Below are 22,000 nucleotides of genomic sequence, written 5' to 3' on the forward strand. Positions count from 1 at the left end.
CGCGGGGCGGGGCGGCGAGGGAAGAGAAGGGAACGGAGCGGCCCGCGGGCGCGTTGCGCTCCGCCCAAGCTCCCACCTCAGCGCTCCGCCGCTGGGCTGGCCCTGCCGCCGGCGACGTCCCGCCCCGCTGCTGCGACCTCGCTCGGTCCGAAGTCTGGTTGCGGCGGTCGGCATCATGGTGCGCTTGCTGAACTCCATCGTGGCCGTGTGCCAGAATATGGGCATCGGGAAGGACGGCACGCTGCCCTGGCCGCCGCTGAGGTACCGCGGCTCTGCCGCGCTCCTTCCCGCCGGGGCGGTGGGCGCACGGGCGGACTACAACTCCCAGCATGCAGCGCGGCGCGCTGCCCGCCGGCGGGCTGTGCGGGGCCGCGCGTTGCGTGCTGGGAGTTGTAGTCGGGGAGGGCGATGATCAGCGGCGCGGGAAGGTGGCCGCCGTGGCGGCTGGAGGGGGCCGTGGCGGGGAAATGGCTGCCGGGCCCCGCGGCCATGCCGGGCAGTGGCTGCCAGGCCCCGCGGTGCTCCAGGGCTCGGGGAGGCGTGTCAGCAGCCTCTCGGCCGCGGGTAATCTCTGCTGCGGGCAGACGCCCGGGGCCAAAGTTCTCCCTTCAGCCATGGCACCGGGCCGGGCCCTGTCCAGCCTCACCTCCCCGAGCGGCGGCGGCATTTGCGTCATGTTTGTTTTTCCCGATTAGAGAAACGTAACTTTTTTCCTGAACCACGTTGTAATGCTTTTCGTGTTATTTTGTTTTGTTTTGCCAGGAACGAGTACAAGTACTTCCAGAGAATGACGAGCACGACCCACGTGGAAGGTACCGTACTCCTGGCTGAGGTGCCGCTGCTTATTAAAATTAGTTCATACAGTATCGGTCATGAAAAGACCGGTGATTGTATTCTCGCCTGACTTAAAAGTCCTGCTTCTGCAAACCTGCCCAAGCCTCACAAGTATTTTACCTCCTTGTAAATAACATCTGCAGATTATTTCAGATAGAGAAGCTAGAGGTGAATCAGGTGTTTCTGGGCTCAATGTTGTAATAAATTTGAACTCGATTTGCAGAGTCCTGTTTCCCCAACAGATTAGAAAACTTCACTTACCCGTCTGTACCTACAACTCCACCCCTGAACAAATGAAAAATTGAAAGAGTTTTGTATCTCAATGAATTAGCAAAGGTTTGTTTTCTTTTTTTTTTCCAGGCTGCATTAGCTTATCTAAGTTGTTTGCTCTGGCTCAGCCTTGGCCGTTTGTTCCACCCCTCTGACCCTTGTGACAGTAATTTTGCTTGGTTCTCTGAGTGCTGAGCCATCCCAATGTGCCAGAAAACCATAACCATACTGACAACACGCAGCAGCAATTCTGCAGCCATGTGCAATATATCTGTACACAGTAACATGCAGCTGTGCTGGTAATACACAGCAATAATGTTCAGGCCCAGCAAGACCTTTGCACAAAGGGATTTTATAGACTCTGTTGATTTGGTGAGACAAAAGCAGTTATTGTGGGCTGAAAAAAATTGTGAAGGGCAGCAGAAACAAACAAAGATAGGAATACAAAAGATTAAAACAGCTAATTTGTTCTGACTGGATACTTAACACTGCCAGGAGAGACAGGTCTTGCCGCATATCCCCCATTCCTCTTTCATACTGGGTTTAGTGCTGGTTTGACGTTTCCTTTTGTGACCCAGTAGTCAAGTCTACTGGGTGTCTGTGGAGACTGTCAGTACGAGCTGTGAGGTAGGATCAGGCAGGAGGTGTTGGGAGAGAACAGCACCTCTCTGAGCCATGGAGACAGCTCACCGTGCCTGATGGAATAAGAACCATGAGAGACAGCAGGTTTGTCCTCACATTTCTGCTGCTTTCCCAATGTGGTCACTCTTTCCTGTGGTTCTTTTTTTTTTTTTAATGGTCCTGTTAAAACTTGTGTCTAGCAAAACTCACTTGTTTGCTAAGGCTTCTAGGCAGCCTAACACGTGCCTGTGTTTTGACTGAGTGACCTATTTCATATTCTGGTTTGAAGGTCTGTTCCGTATTCCAGAAGGAATGTTTAAACTCATTTTGCAGCAGTCTTAAGTGAAGGATTTTACTTACGTTTTGAAGACCCGATTCAGTCCATTGCAACCTTATGTACAAAAAAGATGTAACACAATGTAAGTCTTTTTATATGTCTGTGATTTGGATCTTACCCAGCACAAATAATCTGTAATCACAAAAAGATGTTTTAAGTATAATTTAAAAGAAAAGCTTTGCTCCATCCTGCCTGCAAATCTTTTAATAAGCTATGATGCTTGGCAGCCAAGTTGCTTTGTAACCAGACCTCTTAATGCATTTTGCTGCCATAAATCTTCACAGCAGCGACATCACCATGGGCTCAAAAAAGTCAGAGTCACTAATTTTTGTAAGTGAAGATCACTGATCTTGCTTTTAGCCTGCTTGCATGTCTGCACTTGCCACTGCTGTAATTTAGCTATTGGTCTAGACGCAGCTTTGTTCTGACCCTGTAGGCATACCAGTGTGAATCTTGAGTAAGAAAATACTTAAATCCTTCAGCAGTGCTGTCAGTGGTCTGTGCTGACACATCTAAATTGACACTACAGTACATCTGAGAAACTTGCTGATTGAACTTATCTGCAGAAGAGTCTTCAGACATTGCTAATGAACAACTGGAGTATTGATTCTGTGGTGTGATCTAGTAGATCCAGCCTCTCAGACCAAGAAGCAGGAAGGATAGCTATGAAAAAATACTGTTTTCTCTAAAATCTCTCCTGCTGTGTAGTGCTGTTAAGAACTTCTGTTACCTTTTTATGAGTCTCAACCTCTTTGCTTATTTCTCTGGGATGTCCACTTCCTCATAATCGTAGAACCACAGGATAATTTGGGTTGGAAGGGACCTTCAAAGCTCATCCAGTGCCATCGCTGCCATGAACAGGGACATCTTCACCCAGCTCAGGTTGCTCAGAGCCCCGTCCAGCCTGGCCTGGGATGTCTGCAGGGATGGTTCATCCACCACCTCTCTGGGCAACCTGGGACAGGCTCTCACCACTCTCAGTGTCAAAAATGTCTTCCTTATGTCCAGCTTGAATATTCCCTCCTTTAGTTTAAAACCATCACTAAATGTCCCGTCAGTACAGGTCCTGCTAAAAAGTCTGTCCCCATCTTTCTTGTTGGCCCCTTTAAAGTATGGGAATGCCACAATAAAGTCTCCGTGGAGCCTTCTCCAGGCTGAACACCCCAACTCTCTCAGCCTGTCCTCCCAGCAGAGCTGTTCCAGCCTCTGATCATTTCTGTGGCTCCTCTGGCCCCTCTCCAACAGGTCCATGTGTGTCCTGTGCTGAGGACCCAGAGCTGGACACAGGACTCCAGGTGGGGTCTCAGAGCAGAGGAGCAGACTCGCCTCCCTCCACCTGCTGCCCATGCTCCTTTTGATGCAGCAAAAGAGAAACTCTCTTAGCAGGATACATATAAGAGATAATCATGTTATGAATGTTTGGGTTTGGTCAGAAATTATAGGTGAATTCTAGAATGTGATTGAACACCTGTTGCAGTTCTGCTTTGGATTTCATTTGGCTAGTTCTCCTAAAATTTGTCCTTTATATGGCTTCTTTTTTTTTTTTTTCTTAAATAACAGTCAAAGCTGGGAATTATTGCTAATTTTATAACTTGAATGGTGGAACATGCAAACATAAAGTCGATTACTGTATACTGCTCGGATTTATAAAGAGAACAATGATGTCTTTTCACACTAAGAGAACTCTTTGACGATGTTAGTTGGTCTCACACAAAGATTGATTTGGCCTCATAACTATAGCAGAGCCATTGTCTGTGTAATGCATGTAATGGGCAATGACATGCCTTTTTTGATTTTCTTTCAATTATAAATCTATAGGTGTGCATGAGACTACATTGCTGTTAACTGCCTGCCAATACTTGGAGGCCACAAACCTGTTCTGTGCATGTGACCCATTAGAGAAATGAGGCCTAAGCTTGTGCTTTCATTAAGTGCTGAAATGTGGTTTTCAAGGGGGAGGGAGGGAAAGTCCAGCAGTGCCATGAAACAACTAAAACAAATTTGGGACAGAGCAAAAATACCTTTTAAATAAGTGTTTTCTCTCTTATTCAGGTAAACAGAATGCAGTGGTAATGGGTAGAAAAACCTGGTTCTCCATTCCTGAGAAGCATCGTCCTTTAAAAGACAGAATTAATATAGTGCTCAGCAGAGACCTCAGGTATGTTCGATGGATAATAGGCCTGTAAAATAAATAACAAGTCTGCACCTAAGCATATGTGTAGCAATACATCTTAAAGTAATTCTAAATGTAACATTGTGGATATCTGGATATGACATTCTGAGTGATATAATTTCTTCAGTTTTTTAATTGTTATTTTAATTCCTTTTTTTTAATTAATTCACCAGATAATTGTCATTACATAATAAATACTAGCCCTAGCTCTGCATGCAAACTAACCATTGTCAGTAGTCTTTCTGACTCATGTATTAAACTGTATTTCTCTAGTTCCTGGTTAGGTTGATGGGTCTTACTTCCCTTTTTGAAGTTTATTTTAATGAGCATTTAAGGAAAAGAACTGTCCTTTTTCAGAGCTCTCTTTTTGAATGCATCACCCACAGTCATTCAAAAAGTCTTAAACAAAAATATCCACGTATAGTGGTTTATTTATTTGGAGAATGTTGGTGAGTTTGGGACTGAATATGGGGGGGAGAGAGGGTGGGGGATAGGGGCTTTTTGGCAAGTTTTATTGAATGAAATATTAATGGTTTAGAAATCTGTATTTCATTTTAGAGATATCAAAATTTCTCAGTTACACCTTTTTTAAAACATGATATAAAATTTCAGATCTGTAATTTATAATGCCTCTTAAGTCACAGTTATGATTAAACTGTGATTTATTAGGCAATCCTGGAGTCAGATGAGAATTCTAGCATAGTTTAACGATAATATGCATTTCAAAATAATGAACTATTGTGAAGCATTTAGTCATTTGTGAATTCAACAGAACGCATATCTAGATTGTATTGATTATCATGATGAATGGTCCTTTAGTTATTTACTAATAAATCTTGGCTTTTCCTAGGGAAGCTCCAGAAGGAGCACATTATCTTTCCAAAAGTCTGGATGATGCTTTAACTCTTTTGGATTCGCCAGAGTTACAGAGTAAGGTAGACATGGTTTGGATCATCGGAGGCTCTTCAGTTTACAAGGTACAGTTAGAGTACTCCAAAATTACTCAATTTCTGCAGCTTTAGGAAGATAATTTCCTTCATGTGACCCAGCAAACTCCAGTGATTCCAACAGAACAAGTCTTGGAGAGTAAAATTTCAATTCATGAGAAACCAAATGTTGCTCTTGCTAAAGGCCCAGTATCATACAGTTATTGCACTTTTGCAAGCTTTTCTTAACTATCTAAATTGTTAGGTTTATAAACAAAGACCCATCTTGTTACATTTATTTTACTGAGGTAGTAGACTGGCTCTGCAGAGGATGTGGGGAAACAAGGAGAAGTGATCCAAATTTTTAGCCAGAGTATGACATATTATACAGGTATGAAAAGAGGATTTAGAGAGAGCTGCCAGGTGATGGTATGAGCAATAAGAGGAGATAATCATGCAACAAAACGTAGAACTGACTCCATTTTCCCAACCAGCAACCAGGCATCACTGCTTTTCCCACTCCACAGGTTTTTCTTCATGTCTAGAGCGTCTCAGTATTCAGGTGTCCGTTCATGTGCCAAAAAGGCAGCATGTGCCACTTTTTTCTGAGGACTGGCTTTGCACAAAGCCTTTTATAATCGCCTTGCTTTCCCACAAATGCAATAGTCTGCCTGTCCTTAACTGAGATATTAGCTGCGCAAAGTGAGGGTCTGAAATATAACCCATCTTGTTGCTCAGTGTTTCCTCAGCCATCTTTCTCCCTTCCTCCAAATCTTTCTTCTCATCTTCTCTTTATCCATGGAAAGTTTAGTCAACTCTCCATGCCTCCACCCACATCCCTAGAGTCATCCTTTCAGCCCCTACACAGTCAGGGTTCTGCCCTTTAACTCTCAATTGATTTTGACTTGTTAAGTTCTTATATAATTTGTATTTCTCATCAAACAGTACCACATAAAAGATTATTGCCGTCAACCCTAGTTTCTTTCATATCAGTCAGGAAAATATGGAATAAGGACAACAATAAGCATTCTTCTGATTAAAAAAATCAAGAATTGTAAGGCAAATCCCCTTTTTTAATATAGTAAAGGAAAAATAGTTCTGCTGTCCCTTAGGTCATAAGAAGTATGCTGGGAAGTGTACTTCACTTCTTGTTTGGCACTTGCACTTCAGGTGTGTGATGACAATGGCATCATGCTGCTGGTAGCAAATTAGAGCTGATAGAGTGCTTTGTATGCTGGGTGGGAAAAGAAATGTTCTGATATTTCTTGCATTTGTAGTTTGTGCCTTTCGTGAACCTCTTCTTTCTGTCTTAGGGAATGTGTCTTCTACAGTAAAAAAAGGCAAAGCAGTTAGATACTGCAAAGATTGTAAGAAAAATAAGATGCATATGCAAATAGCCTGTAAAGTGCTGTTGTTCCTCTATCTTTTTTAAAATTTTTGATAAGTCTTGCATGTGGTGCAGTCCACCATATGTTTGATGTCCCAACTCATTCAGTCTATGATCAAGTATTAACATGTAGAAGTAACCTGCCCTTCACTCAGCCATTGAAATACCTGCTTCCAGGCAGTAAGTAGGAAGTTTATTTCTGGAGAAAGATTCTCTTCAGATTGGGCATAACTACCCAACACGAGCAAGAGACTGGGTTGGGCTTCTGCCTGGGATGCTGCAGGATGCACAATGTGAGCAGCAGCATTGCCCCTTCTGTGCAATGACTTGTGTGCTCATCTAGTGATGCAAAGATTTTTGCCTGTTCTTCCAGGGGCACCTCTGTTGCAGACTTCTAATTTAACTATTTTTCAGTGCCTGGCTGATTATTTTGTAGAAATCAATGCCACTTTTTAGACTATTACTTGCCAATGCTTAGGTTATAAATAGGCAGTTTTGATTGAGAGTACTTTTGCAATATATTACTTGTGCTGGTCAGCATAAGGGAATATGACTTAAATCTTCAACTGTTTTGCCCCTTTCAAATACCTACGTGGGATGTTTAAAAGGAATTTGTAATTCATTAGGGAGAAATCTGACAGTTTTATATAGATTCATGCATTCAAACTAGCTTTGTGATCTTAATTAGAAGACTTTGATGGAAAACATACAGCTCTGCCAAAACTGCAGGTAATATTTTCAGTGCTTGTATTAAAGATTCACAAAGGATTACAGGAATATTGACATTATACCATGTAGAAATGTGTGGGAAGTAAAAGAGCAGTTGGTAATTCAAATGAATCATTTTGCTCAGTAATTGCAGGTATTTGCTTTTAAAGCATTAGTTGGATCTTACTACTTTGTACGGCTTAAGGCTTTAGAACTGACTGTATTTACTAATACAAGCCTGCGATGGAGGGAATGTAATTGCTTCAGCAAGTAAGTGCAACAGAAGCAGTTTGAAACAAGCGGTGCTGAGGACATGGCATTTCTACTTTTAGCACATGGAGGAGTTTAACACAAACATCCGATCTTTCAAACCAGATAAAGCTTTATGAGGACAAACCTTGACAAGGAGAACAGGCCACTCTGGAAAGCACCGCACTTTTCATCTGCCTCCTGCAGATAAAGGTCCCAGCCACCATCAACCCTTTTCCATTTCTGGTCTTGTCCCTGGCTCCTCCTCATAATTTACAAGTAGCACTAACATGCCTGCTGAGTATATCCACTTCTACATCTCTGCGTAGCCACACAACTGTGCAGTAGGGAGCTGTTTTACACCACAAGAAACTAGTCTGTTATGATCCCAGTGAGAATTGCATCCCAACTTTGTAAAGTGTCATTTAAAACACTACTAAATAGAGCTAAGAGTCTGAAGAAGGACAGGATAGTGTAAGTTCTCTTACATCCCTGTAGATGTTGGGAACTCCAAGTTGTGTGGCACTGAAGGAGCCTGCAAGCAACATGCAGCATGCTGCACAGATCCTGTCTGTAGGAAGGGCTACCCCATGCTGGTCATTCAAGCTATTAAAGGACTTCCTTACAAGAAAACAAGTCTATTCATCATTTCTGCTGGCAAACTTAAAGGATGTTCACATGAGAACTTCTTGCTGCTCTTTTAGATAAAGGCAAGGACACACAGGTGGTGTAGGTGTCAGTGCCAAGTGAGAGCTGCCTACAGACTCCTCTGTTACAGCGTTCTGGCTGAGCTTATCCTGTGGTCAGGAAATACGTGCAGCACAGTACAGGGCTGGGCCTTTTCAGGTTAATTGTTCTGTGCATCACTAACTCCCTAATGTACAGTGATCTATTGGTCAGGATCGCTACAAAAGGGAACATCAAGTTCACGCATGCATGCACCTGTTGCACTTACTTCAGGTGGGCTGCTTTGTCATGGGTTGTTGTGGTTGTCTTGAAGGACAAGTAGGAAGATGGGGGATAATAGCATCCTTGGAGTCTTCAGTGTAGCTGCTTTGGCTTGGTTTATCTGTGGCCCTTGGCAAAGGGGTTGAGCTCAGGTTGGTGGCATCATGTTGGTAAAGGGATCTTGGAGAATAAGAAGTAGCTGCAGAATGTATTGAAGGTGAGGATGTACAGCTGAGGCCATCTGTCAAGAGCTACTACAGCAGCTTTGTCACTGCCAGGCAACAATTCCAGACTCCATATCATTATTCAAGAGAGTGGTTTCTGTCTGTGGAGCCTTTTAACACAGCTCCTAACCTTAGCAACTTCTGATCAGTTAATCAGTTTGGGATAGGGAGATATACCATGATCAGGGTTGTTGTCACTGAGCTCCCTGAAACAATCCACCAAACACTATTTCTGTAGATGGTATGAGGGGGGAACATTTGCATGATCTTCCAGGCCTTTGCTCTCTTTGCTTTTCCATACCCTTTGTGGGTGCTGTGGGCAGCACCACAACTCACCTGGATTCCGGACTCAGGGTGGCAATCCAGAAGGGTTAGCAAGGGTAGCCCATGAACTGGGGCAAATTCACACGTTTCAAGATGTTTCCAAAGGACATCAGGTTGAAAAGAGGTGCTGGCACCTTCTTTCTGCACAGAGTCGCTCAAGATGTTTGAATGCCTGCCTTATCCAAAAGAGAATTGTAGAATAATTTGGGTTGGAGGGGACCTTCAAAGCTCATCCAGTGCCACCCCTGCCATGAGCAGGGACATCTTCACCAGATCAGGTTGCTCAGGGGCCCGTCCAGCCTGTCCTGGGATGTCTGCAGGGATGGGGCATCCACCATGTCTCTGCCCAACCTGGGCCAGGGTCACATCACCCTTAATGTCAAAAATTTCTTCCTCATGTCCAGCCTGAATCTCCCCTCTTGTAGTTTAAAACCATCACCTCTTGTCCTGCTCTAACAAGTTCTGCTAAAGCATCTGTCCCCATCTTTCTTACAGGCCCCTTTTAAATACTGAAAGGCTGCAGTAAGGTCTTCCTGGAGCCTTCTCATCTCCAGGCTGAACAACCCCAACTCTGTCAGCTTGTCCTCACAGCAGAGCTATTCCATCCCTCTGATCATCTTGGTGGCCTCCTCTGGCCTCTCTCCAGCAGGTCCATGTCTTTCCTGACTGCATCGTCTCTGTGCCTCATGCTGCCATGCCCAGATACCACACTGAAACACAAGCCTGGCTTATCCAGAGAACTGTGCCAAGTTGGAGCATCTACCCAGCTGCCTGGGTGCAGAAGGGCTCTCTGTGGGACACAGGTGTCCAGTCTGTCTCTCGGTCTCCAGTACAGATGGCTCCTGTACCTTGCCTAGCCTCTAAGAACTGAGGCAAGCGAAGGTGCTGGAGTGTGTGCTCCAGAGTGGCATTTGGGGGGAGGACGCTACCCTCGGCAGCAGATGGCACGGAGGCAAAGGGACTACTGCTATCTGCAACCTCTTCTCGTAGGAATGCAGTGGGAGAGGAGCAAGTCTGACAGTCTCTGAACATTTATAAGGACACAGTGCAGCCGTCTGCTGCTTACAGCCATCTTGCCCACTGCCCCTAGGTCCTCGAGGACACAGTTCTCTCCATGGTGATGGGAGTATTGACGTAAGCTGCCTCAAGTCCTGTGAAGGACAGAGAAAGGTGAGCTCTGAACAAGGTGGCCATCCAAGTCCTCATGTAGGTTACACTCATACTGTGTTCAGCAGCATACTCTGGGAAACTGTCTCTTCTGGGCCTTGACCTCTGTAGCAGGCAAAGGCAGAGCAGCTAAACATATCAAGCATCTTGGTGGGGACAGGGAGAGCTGTGTAGGGTATTAGTATTAGGAAATGAGAGCAGAAAAGATTGAAAACAACTCCCACAGTCCAACGGGGGTTCAAAAAGCTCACACAGCCTTCATTTTCCCAAGTGTGTCTTGACACTGACTACCTCATCAGGTTTATCGTCTCCTGATACACCCACAAAATAGTACTCTTGCCTTCAGGTAAGCTTCTGGATTTCTCACAGCACAGGTTTGCAAGTTTCACTTGTTTGAATTTCATTGTGGTGCCATACTGGATCTTCTGGGCTGTTCTGGATCCCCTGAGTTCCAGGAGTTGGTGTTGCTATTGGTTATACGGATGAGGAAGGAGGAGTGTAGCAGCCCAGCAGTGGCCAGTAGGTCACAGCAGTTACAAAGCCGTTCTGCGTCAGCAGAGGCTCTCCATGATTTTGCGTGAGCACTTGATTTGAGAGTCATCTGCTGGCTCATGGGTGTTTGTTGTGTGCTTGAGTCCCTCTTAGCTGTTGGAGCTCATCAGACGTATTCCTGGAACAGATTGGTGGGGCTTCATTCCCAAGAAATGTAATTCATGCTCACCACAATTGCTCCCCAATACAACTAGAGCATGGTGAGTGGGGAGAATTGGAATATTAATTTCAAAACCACATTTCTATGGTTAAGACACAAATGTAGATGCACTCTTAAAAACAACATTCAGATTTTACTAGGAATAGGAACTGTAAGTCCAGCACATCCCCAATAATTAAACAGGGAGTTTAAAAAACAAAACCAGCTCTAGCTTCACTTATCTGGATGGTATGGTCTTGTGCTGTGTTGTTTGTAGGATGTTTAATATAAATCCTGCTTTGTAAAAATAACCAAGTACAAATCCCTAAAGAGAACTTAAGGGGGTGGGGAGGCTGGAAACACACAAAACACTAGCAAGAAAACTTAAAAAAAAAATTGGGAGAAAAAAAAAAGAATTGAAGAATTTATGACTCAGGTCCTCATAACCAAGGCCTGTTTAGTAACACCAGAACAGGCTATATGTCAAACAGGTTTTCACCTTGATAAAACAGTTTTCCATTCAGCATCTTGAACATTTAAAATAGTCTCTTCAGATTTATGTGTTCCTACTCAGCTTGTTGCTTTCTCAGTGCCACAGAAGCAAACAATGAGACTCAAGGTCACATTGCTGAAGTACAGATTTGTTGTTTGTATATTAAATTTGGAGAACAAACTTGTAATTTAATAACAGAACAAAAAGTTCTTTCTTAAGAAGTTTTGTTGGTTTTACTGGTTAGTTAATATCTAGGTTGGCCGTAACAGAATAGATGCTGGTGAGAAATGACATTTGGGGAAATTCTTCAACAAAGAGGCTTGAGCTGGGAAATTAAATTTCCAGTAATCTCCAAGGAAAATTTTATCTACTATTGATGCTCAGATGTCTTCCTACGTATTAGTATTTGACATATTGTGTTTGGTAATCTACCCATTTTAATTCTACAAAATTATTGAATTATGAAGCTACTATTAATGCAGCATTAGTGCAGCAAGTCTTTTGCAGATGATTAATTACCCTCTTAAACAGAGTTTCTCGACTAAGCATATAAGCGTCAGTGGGTTCTGAATGCCCTGAGTGGGTTGTGAATGCCACATTTACTAAGCTTCAAACCTTTGCTGTACCACAGGGGTCACTGCTTTAAAAGGGAAAACCATTAACAATTAGAGTCACTAGTTTTAGCATTATTTTTTTCAAGCCTGCCAAAACTTTAGTAGCTAATACTAATATATTAATATACATTTTGAAGGTTACATTTTAGTATGTCTGAATTTCCTGTAAACTATAAAAGAAATAGTAGTAATTTCTCTACATTCCCTGCACATAAGGCAGAGTGGATTTTAGCTGCATGCCTGTTGGCATAGAGACTAACGTGTGTAACAGAGTTCCCAAAGAACGTGCTGCAAAGAACAGGTTCCTCTGAGCCACAATGCATTGGTGACATGGGGGACGTCACACTGCAGGCCTGAGACATCATTCTGCTCTGGGAGCAACCTGTGCAAAAAGCTGGGTACTGCATTGGCTTCTCTGCTAGTTCTGGTTTAGAGTGAACTAATTCGTATGGAGAATTTTCCCATGCGTGGTTGTGTAGCTTTGCGTAGTTGTCTGAACTAAAAGGCAGGAATAAGAAGACAATTTTCCTGTATTCCTATGACCTTCTAGTTGTTTTTTGAGAAAGGGTTTGAGCACTTGAGGTGCAATTCCCTAATATGTCTTATATAACAGTGGCAGGGTCACCACATTACAGCTGACAACACTGTCCTCTTACAGAGATTTATGTTTCGTAAAAATATATCTGTGACATTGTAGTCATACCTTTGCCGGCCAATACTTCTTGCTCTTTGATAAATAAAATCAGAAGAAAAAACTACGTTATTAGCAATGGACTGGTGGCTTTACTAATAATTTAAAAAAAAAAATTAATTTAGTATCTTCATACTTTCACAGGCTTGAGAGGGACATATCCAGCCTTCCCAGTACCATCTTCAAAATAAAATCAACAGGATTGTTAACATGTAAAGAAAAGTGTAATATTGCAATTACTCCTGAAAAAGCTTTTTGTGTGCCTGTGCTTGTGAACAACCATATTGATTTGACATTCCTCTGGGAAAAGATAATGACTAAAAAAGGTTAATATAGGAGTCAGTTGCAGACACAAATCATGCAGCTATGAAAGGTTATTGCTTTTTAAGTTTTTTTTGTCAAAGCTGCTTGCAGAGATCATAGAGGAAAAGATTTAAAAGACTCATTTAAGACTAACACACAGAAAAGCCTAGTGACTAAAGTGTATCTGTTTCTGCAAGGCCAAGGTGGTCAGGGGTTTTGGTAACGGTCATAAAGATTTTTGTTGTGCTTTCTTTTGTCCCTGACAGGGAACGGCTGGTGGGAGCTACCACAGCATCTCCTCTCTCACTAGGCTTAGCCTTAGGGGCTTGGGAAGGAAGGGCGGTTCCCAGCCTCAGTAAGCTGAGCACTAGTAGCATGGGAAGGAAGGATTTTTGAAGGTGATGGTTGTCCTGGTTATCACTGCAACTCTCCTAATAGCCAGAGTTCATCTTAGGCAAGTCCTTTTACCTAGGTGAGATCTAGAACTTTTTAAGCTCTTCAGCTGTGAGATTTTTTTAACGTGTAAAATACATATTATAATACTCTTGTGGCTTCCAAATGCAGCTTACCTATATGACCCAAAATATGTTAAGAGTCGAAAAACAGAATGCAAATAATCAAACTGTTTGTTTTGCAATTTTCTCTTTTACAATGTGCTCATATTTTGTTTGGATTGGCAATGTTGTCTAGCAGTAGAAAGACTCTTGAAAAATAAGTACCTCATGTAGCTACTTTGGCTGTTATTTTATGTAATCTGTACTAGATGAGAAGGCAGGAGCAGTGTGTGTGCGTCCTTCTAAAACCTGTGAATCCTTAAATGACTAGAAGTAATTGGTCATTTCTATAGCAGTTGGTTGCTATGCCCACTAGTTTACAGTGTTTTGGTTATTAGATCTACAGAAGACTAATTTTCCATATAATACATCTGAAGCTACTTGTAATGCACAGCTGTTTTTCACTGCAGAGCTTCAGGTCTGTTTTAACCTGTGTTCTACAAAGAGACGCTAATTTAAGAGAATGGGAAGATGAACCTTAGGTCATGAAGATGTCCGGCTCATGGCAGGGGTTGGACTAGGTGACCTTTGAAGGTCCCTTCCAGCCCAAGCCATTCAATGGTTCTGTGATCTCCTCTTTGCTTTATGCTTCAGAGGCAGGCCTGCCAAAGATTTCTTGGAAGTAAGCAAAAAGACACGGGTATGCTAAAATCTCTTCACAGGATTATGAAGATAAATGTGAGTAATAAATGACTCCAGTTCACATATAGGGTTGACATATTTGGGACAACAGGAGGGTTTCTGACACCTCAGTTCTCTTGTCCACCCTCTGTTGTGGAAAGTCATCTCTGCTTGAGGAGTGATTCTGGTGTTTCTGACAAATTGACAGCCACAACTTTAATAGGCAGTGCTTTCATGTGAACTGAAGATCAGCATTGCTTTTCCCTGTTGCTGTAATATCTTAAAAGTTTCAGTAGCTGCTACACAATGACGTGAGCTTATCTGGACAGCAAACACATACACAACTCCCAAGGGAAACCAGGGCAGGTACAGATACAGTCCACGGATAACTGAGTGAATTATGAGGGGAAAACACAGTAAATTAAAACTGTACCAGTAATCACTTTGAGACTCACTGTGGTGATGAAGGTAACATAATGACCATAGAGTAATGATGTAGATTTTTCAAATTTACAGAAGCATGAGCTCACAGACATAATTTTATTGGAAAAATCTCTTCTTGTCCTGGTTCAGTTATTTCCAACAAGTTCTCTCTTACTGTGTATCTTTTGTATCACATGTATTATCTTCACATTTACAAAATATGCAGAAAAAAAAGGCAGTACTGATCAGCTTATTGGAAGTGGTTTGTCTACTGAATATTGTGCTAACTTCCCACAGTGTTGCCTGATCACTAGAAAGATATTTGGTTACTGCATGTGCTGTTTAAATATTTGAGATAATTTACTTCTATACCTTCATGTTATGTATATGTGGCATTTAAACAAAGTCATATTTACCCTATTCTGTTCATTAGAGTAAATATGCATAATGTATATTTTGTTGATTAAATTCAGAGTAAGTATGTCAACATTCTATCAAATCAGTACTATGCATCTTCTGACTTACAAAAAAAGGTGGTGGAACAGATAGAGTGGGCTGGATGAGGCAAGAGTGAATTGAATGTCAATGAGGAACTACCTTAATCCTCATGAAAATGTCAGAGTTGTGATAAAGCTCCTTCCTTGTCCTGCCAGGTCCATAGCAGTAGTTTGCAGATGTGGTTTCAGAGTCAGGCTGAGCGGAGACCTTCTCACTCTCTACGACTACCTGAAAGGAGGCTGTAGCATGGACGGTGTTGGTCTCCCAAGTAGCAAGTGATAGGGTAAGAGGAAATGGCCTCAAGTTGTGCCAGGGAAGGTTTAGGTTGGATATTAGGAAAAAATTCCTCCTGGAAAGGGTTGTCAGGCGTTGGAACAGGCTGCCCAGGGCGGTGGTGGAGTCACCATCCCTGGAGGTGTTTAAAAGACATGTAGATGAGGTTCTTAAGGACATGTTCAGACATAACCCCAGGATGACTAGATGGTGCGATGTGGACAAGCCAAGGCCAGGCCCAGATGCCAGCGCATGACCTGGTTGAACTGTGTACTTAAAGCCCAGTACAAGTGAAAGCAGCAGAGTAGAGCAACTGAAATGTCAAGTTGAATCACTTTACAAACGTGTTTCTCCTTGCCCGTTGCTGTAATATGCTCGGTGTCAGGACAGTGGGCATTCCCAGCTGCTGAGAAGGAAGATGTGGATTGAAACCAGCTCAAGCCTGTTGCCCTTCTCCAAGTTCTTTTTGCTGTTCAGTTTTCAAGGGCCACTTACACATGCAGATCCCCAGAGCTGGTCTCGCTAACTGAGGAAGCATTTGCACTTTTTTTATTAACTTGGGGACAGTTACACAGATGGTTGATTTACTCAACAAATGCAACAATTTTTCTAGAATGGAGGTCATATTCCGGTCACTTTCGTGCCAAGTACAACTTTATTTGCAATATCTGTGGTCAGCCACTCCACCTTGACCTGTCTTGGTGGTACAGAGCTCTTGCTGAAGTTGAATTCCCATAGAACTGGATAGGAAGTTGATTTATTCCCTACCTACCAAACAGAAGTGTCTCTGTTTACAGAATGTTTTTATTTGTGAAGCAGATTCTATTCTTCCTCTGTCGTTCTACAGGTGTATGTTTCTCCTCTTACCTCATACCTTTATTTAAAGAAATAAAAAGTGTGATAATTATATGTAAACTAGATGAACACCAGTTCAATGCTGGTGGGTACTGTTGTGCTTTGACTTACCACTTCCATTTTAAGATGTTCTGTAGCAACAGAGCAGCTTTTCTAGAAACTTCTTGAGAGTAATACCGATTAATTTTATGGGATGAAATCTGCTATTACTTGGCTCCTATATTTGTCAAAGTAGTACCTCATAGCATGCTGCATGGTGAATCACCTTCAACAAAGAGCATTGCTCATTGCAAATTTAAGGGAAGGGGAGAAACAGCTGTAAGCTTTTCAGAAAGATATTATAATCAGGCACCAGTATAGCATTTAATGGGCTATTTTAATGCAGAGAAAGTCTGGAAAAGGTGACTTTTCAGTCTGATCTGGAGACAAAATGTCTTTTTTAAACTCCTAAGTTTGTGTGAATTTTTTTAGTGAGGAACTCACCTAACAGGTGTCTTAATAACTTCTCTGCAACCAAGGAGCTTGGAAAGTTTCTTTCTTGTTTTTATATAATTTTCAATGCATATTATCACTTTGCCATAATCCAGATACCAAACTTCAAAGTTAAACTGATAGATAATTTGATCACTGAAGCTGAAAACTAATGCAGAGTAAAAATACATCCTTAGCAGTGATATTAATTAAACATATCGGAACCAATTACCTTGAGGTGTGGGCCTCTTTCACCACTTAAAGCTTCATGTCTTTCACAGAGGTAGGATTCAGAAATTGCTTGTTGGAACTAGGCTGTGATGCTTCCTTCTTCTCATGGGACTACTTGTAATTGTTTCTTCATTTCTGTCAGATGCCCCAAGCTCTGAGAACAGGTGTTGCTGCCATTTACAGGTGGAACTGGCACAAGATGAACTTACGAGGAGGTTTCGAGTTCAATTTTCACTGCTTTCTTTAAATCCTGTAATATATAAAATAATAACTGAGTTTAAGTTTTAGATAACATTTGGTATGCAGTCTCCAGGTAGAAAATACTTATCTCTTGGCTCTTTTCAAATGCTGCCATAGTGATGGCTGGTGCAGTCAAAACAAGTATTTGGAGAGTTGGTAAAGAAAGCTTGTGTTCAAGATAAGAACTTATACTTGATGTTATCTTACAGGCTTCCCAGAGTGTTATAAAACAAGAATATTAAAAAATTGCGTAAAGAACACTACTTCATTCATGGTTGAGCTGTTTTACAGGGAACAACTCAATTTTAATAATTTCTATTGTTTTTAAAGGCAGCGATGGATAAGCCAATTAATCATCGATTATTTGTGACAAGAATTTTGAAGGAATTTGAAAGTGACACATTTTTTCCGGAAATCAACTACAGAGACTACAAACTTCTTACAGAGTAAGTATCAAGATGCATACTAGTCTTGCGTTCAGATGGAAGACTTTGAATGTGTAAGGGTACTATTAAAGCCATGTTCTGTTTTGAGTTAGAGGTGCTTTTCACTGCATTTTTCCCCAGAGTCATGTTTTACTTAGAACCTGGAATTGCACCACACTCAGCACAGAGAGGTTGTTGGAACTTGCTGTGTTCTTCAACCTTCCCATAATATTTACAGTAAAGAATTGCATTTGTCAGTTTAAAGTCAAATTAAATGGATTTGAGCAGGGAGGGTTGAGCCCTTATAGATTTCTAAGGTTGTTCCTTTGTCTTGAGAAAATGATTTCTTCTTAACAAACTTAATAGGAACAAGTATTGAACTGTAAGTTTCTGCCATTCACTGCAATTTCTCCTGTATTATCCTTGTCATGCTCCAGTCATACTTGATTACATTCAACAGTCAGTAGAGAGGTGGCAAATATTAAAATGTCTGTCTCAAGAACCAGCAAGGACAGGACTTTTCTCATATTCTTGCTATTCCCATTTTGGTTCCCAGCTGGTTAGAGAGCAGCAGTGGAAGAAATAAAAAGTGTGGGAAGTCACAGGGAATGGGAACGGGTTAGCACTGAAGTGAGGGAGAACAGGAAGGGGCAGGAGAGACAAACAACGTGAGTGGGGAGGGTAAAGTCACCTTCATCAACCCATAACGTGTTCTGAACTGCCCTGTGCCATATTGTGAGCCCACGTCAGTATCCTTATGCCTGACCCAAAGCTGCCCCCTCTCCCTCTTGGTCATTTCTTGGGTTTACATTGGTTTTGGCCACTGTACTGAAATCAGAATTTGGCCTTAAAGCATGAATTTACAAAATAGTAGATAATTCCTTTGCTAAAGTGGAGACCTGATAGAGTCAAACCTAGCAAATCAAATTTAAAATTTCTTTCTCCATCAAAGTGAACATTGCTCATACAAAATCCTTATCTGTCACAGGGATCTGAAGAGGTTTTTGGAAGTGTCTGTTGATAAAAACTGGTTTAGTAAATCTGGAATATAGAGGAACACTTTGCACGGTGGCAGGCAGCTGCTTTAAGAAGCTGTTGTAGACTTGTAAGACTCCTTTACCGTAGCATTTCCTTTGAACTGTCTGAGGAAAAGCAAAGCAGAGAAACACAGAAGGGTTCTGTGTGTCTTCTGCCTTTGCAATAATTTTAAATAATGTGTTGGAGGCTTTTATAAAAATGTTGGTGTTTTTTTACTGAGCCAAAAAGGTGGAGAGTTTTTTCTACATCAGAGTATACTATTTGATTTAAAAATATGTGCATGCAAGTTGTTGATAGTAGTTAACATGATTCCTAGAAATAGTGTATACTTGGTATACCTGTTGTGAGGATGGTGTTTGCATCTCCTTCGTCAAACATCTCTTTTCATCGTCTCTAATTGGTTGGATCAATTGCAAGTGACCCATAATGATATTTTAATGTACTTGTTGGCTTTTGCTTTTTCTTCTCCCCTCTATGCAGGTACCCAGGTGTCCCTGCTGGTATCCAAGAAGAGAATGGCATCCAGTACAAATTCGAAGTGTATGAAAAAACTGTCACGGCACAATAAATGAGGCTTTCTATACTTTTGTGTAAGGGCAGGCATTTTAAATCCATGAAGTCTTATTGAGTACAAATATGTATTAAATTATTGAGAGAAAATCCTTCTTGATCTTACAGTACCTCAGTAGTGAATGATTCAAAAAAAAACTCCCCAGACTTAGTACACACCGTGCAGTGGAAATACGAGGCTGGTCAGCAGCGAGAAAGAGGCAGCTCTAAGGAATCACAGAATGGCTGGGATTGGAAGGGACCTCTGGAGGTCATCCAATCCAATCCACCAGCTAAAGCAGGTTCACCAGAGCAGATCACACAGGAGTGTGTCCAGGTGGGTGTTGAGTGTCTCTAGAGAAGGAATACCTCAGCTAAGGTTGCGTGAGACATTGTGTTGAGCTTCACAGTCTGTGGCAGCATCCGTAACAATTCCGTGAGTACCGAAAGGCATTAGACTGCGTCAGAACATGTCTACCTAAGCAAAGGTTTGTGTGTCTCTTGATGCAAAACATCCAACACTGAGAAAGTGTCAAAACTGCTGAGTTTGACTGGGATGGCATAGATATTTGTAACAGTCTTTAAAAGGTACTGGTATAGAGTAAAAGGTAAGCAAGCATAATGAGAGAAGTGGAGTCTGGAGGTCTCAGGCAGCAGCTGAGGGGTACACTGATCCTTCGTGGAAGTGCTCTCTTGTCATCTTAACCTTCCTGGGTACACAGCCTGATTCAAGCCATTTGACTGAAAACGCTGACTTACAAATTAATCTGATAAAGAAATTTCAACGTTTCCATTAACTTCACACCCATATAAAGGCCTGCTGCCCTTACTAAAAGTTGCTGTGTCAGTTTGACCGTGGACTGCCTTGCAGTATAAGAATATAAACATTGCTTTCTTAACCGAATCTGTGTTCTTACGTGCCTTATAAATGTTATCAGTGCAGGTGCAGAGTGTTAAATTGTCAGTGTGATTTTTGAATATTTTTTTCAGCACACAGATATGGATTATAAGCAAGTAGTGAAGTCCTGTTTCCTCTTTCAGTAAATGCAGCTAGTATAATAATGTTTTGCATTACTGTTCCCTAAAAGTAGCGAGCAATATACTGATGCTGCAGTAACACTAGTCCTAATGGCACACAGTGCCAAGTGTTGACCGAAGGTTGTTATTGGCAATATTATCCCAATATGTTCTGACTGTGGGGAGTTCGTCAGGTGGCAGAAAACTCCCTGTGTGAAGTGCCGTGGCGAGGGGCTGGGATGCACCGTGCCTGTCTGGGTTTCCTTGTGCTGCAGCTGCCACGCAGGGAGTGCGAGCCTGCAGGGAGGGGTTCCTGCCTCCCTTTCCCTGCAGGTTGGTCTGAGAAAAAAAGAGTGAAAAAAGATATTTTTTTTAGATAATAGTAACCCTCAAAACCCTTCTGACTGTTTTACCGAAGCATTTTAAAAGCGTTGTCTTGTGAAGCAGTATTTTGGGAGATTCATGTAATACTGCTCGTGGTTTCATGTCACGCAGTTCTAACATCAGGGAGGACAGAACTGACCATTGGCAGGTTTTATGTGTTCTATCTGTACCGGGGACTGTAACAGTGCGCAGTTTTCTAAGATTAAACCTTCGTTTTGCTTACTTTTGAAAAACCTAACCTCTTTGATAAGAGAAAAAACACTTAGAATATCAGCTATGGACATTTACTAAATCTTCCGTGACAATTTACAACATTTAACTCATTAAAAAGATAATTTTTGCAGCATCTGCTCTGAGTTGTCTTCAGTTTTCTCCGTGTTCCTTTTGCATTCTTAAAAATGTGAGTACTCCCCTCTGTTGATCTTCTTGCCCCATGTGTGCTGACTTGGTATCAGTTGATAAAGAGTAAAACAACAAAGTTATACGCTTGCATAATTCAGCAAAAGGTCTCCAGAGTTTTAATTTGCCAACACATTGTGAAAGCAAAGGGAAAAGACTGTTACCAGGGGGATGGTATTTAAAAAAAAGAGAGAGAGAGAGAGAAGTCACAATGACCCTGACAAGAGAAAATAACCTCCCAGAAGCTTTTCATATGTACCAGTTAGTATCAAAAAACAGGCCACTTGAAAACTCTGCACAGCTAGTCTGCAAAGTATTGTGTTTGTGGGAACTGATGTTTGTGGAAAATGGAAGCTAAGACTTGGTGCAATGTGCGCTTATGCAGCGATACCAACGTGAACATACGTTGGAAAACTTCTGCCTAAGCGTACATTGCGGGAAGTACAGCTCACTGAGGCCAAAAGGCTTTGTAGAACCACTTCAACTTGGATGTAAGCAAGCCTATTGGGAACATAGTTACTCTGAGTCCTTTGGACTGACTGACTCCTCTCCAGATTTAACTGTTCATTTGTCAAATTCTGTAAAAAATTAAGTCAATTTATGATTAGTGGAAATGAGAACTTTTGAACTAACTCAGCAGTTTCCTACTTAAAACTTTTCAGAACCTATTAATGATGTGATCTCTTCAGGATGCCTCTCTACCAAAAAGAAGCGTTTTTGTTGGGGGTTTTTGTTTTTCATTTAATAAAAGCATAGCACATTTTGCATCAGAGCATTTCAATATGCCATACAGATTCCAATCAAGAATTAGGGAAATGCCTTTGATTGTAATGAAGTTGGGTCCAAAAGCAGCATGTTATCCTAATGACAAACACACCAGTCACTACAAGGTCAGATGGTTCTGGTTTCAAGATGGACAGGCAGACGAGTGCAAGTCTGTGTGTTCAGAAACCACATACAAAGTTTGCTGAGAGGTTTATTATTTCCAGGGGATGGTTAGTTTGCACTTTTTTAATCTGTACCCTTTTAAAAATACCTCAGGTTGTTCATCCAAAAACTGAG

At 41.9% G+C, this 22,000-nt stretch overlaps 1 protein-coding gene across 5 annotated transcripts; it reads left to right on the forward strand.

The window, feature by feature from the left end:
• Positions 1–166: 166 nt before the first annotated feature.
• Positions 167–20,818, forward strand: DHFR (dihydrofolate reductase). Of its 5 annotated transcripts, XM_080362327.1 has the most exons (7): positions 531–564; positions 763–812; positions 2,033–2,144; positions 4,115–4,220; positions 5,086–5,212; positions 17,457–17,572; positions 19,070–20,818. In XM_080362327.1, the coding sequence occupies exons 3-7, from the start codon at positions 2,120–2,122 to the stop codon at positions 19,155–19,157; spliced, it is 462 nt and encodes a 153-aa protein (XP_080218453.1). In that variant the 5' UTR covers positions 531–564; positions 763–812; positions 2,033–2,119; the 3' UTR covers positions 19,158–20,818. The 5 variants fall into 5 exon arrangements, with proteins under 5 accessions (XP_080218456.1, XP_080218455.1, XP_080218453.1 ...); XM_080362330.1 differs by lacking the exons at positions 531–564; positions 2,033–2,144 and adding an exon at positions 167–261; XM_080362329.1 differs by lacking the exon at positions 2,033–2,144 and having other exon boundaries at positions 419–564.
• Positions 20,819–22,000: the final 1,182 nt, after the last annotated feature.

This window comes from Nesoenas mayeri, assembly GCF_963082525.1.
Source record: "Nesoenas mayeri genome assembly, chromosome: Z".
Taxonomy (NCBI): Eukaryota; Metazoa; Chordata; class Aves; order Columbiformes; family Columbidae; genus Nesoenas; species Nesoenas mayeri.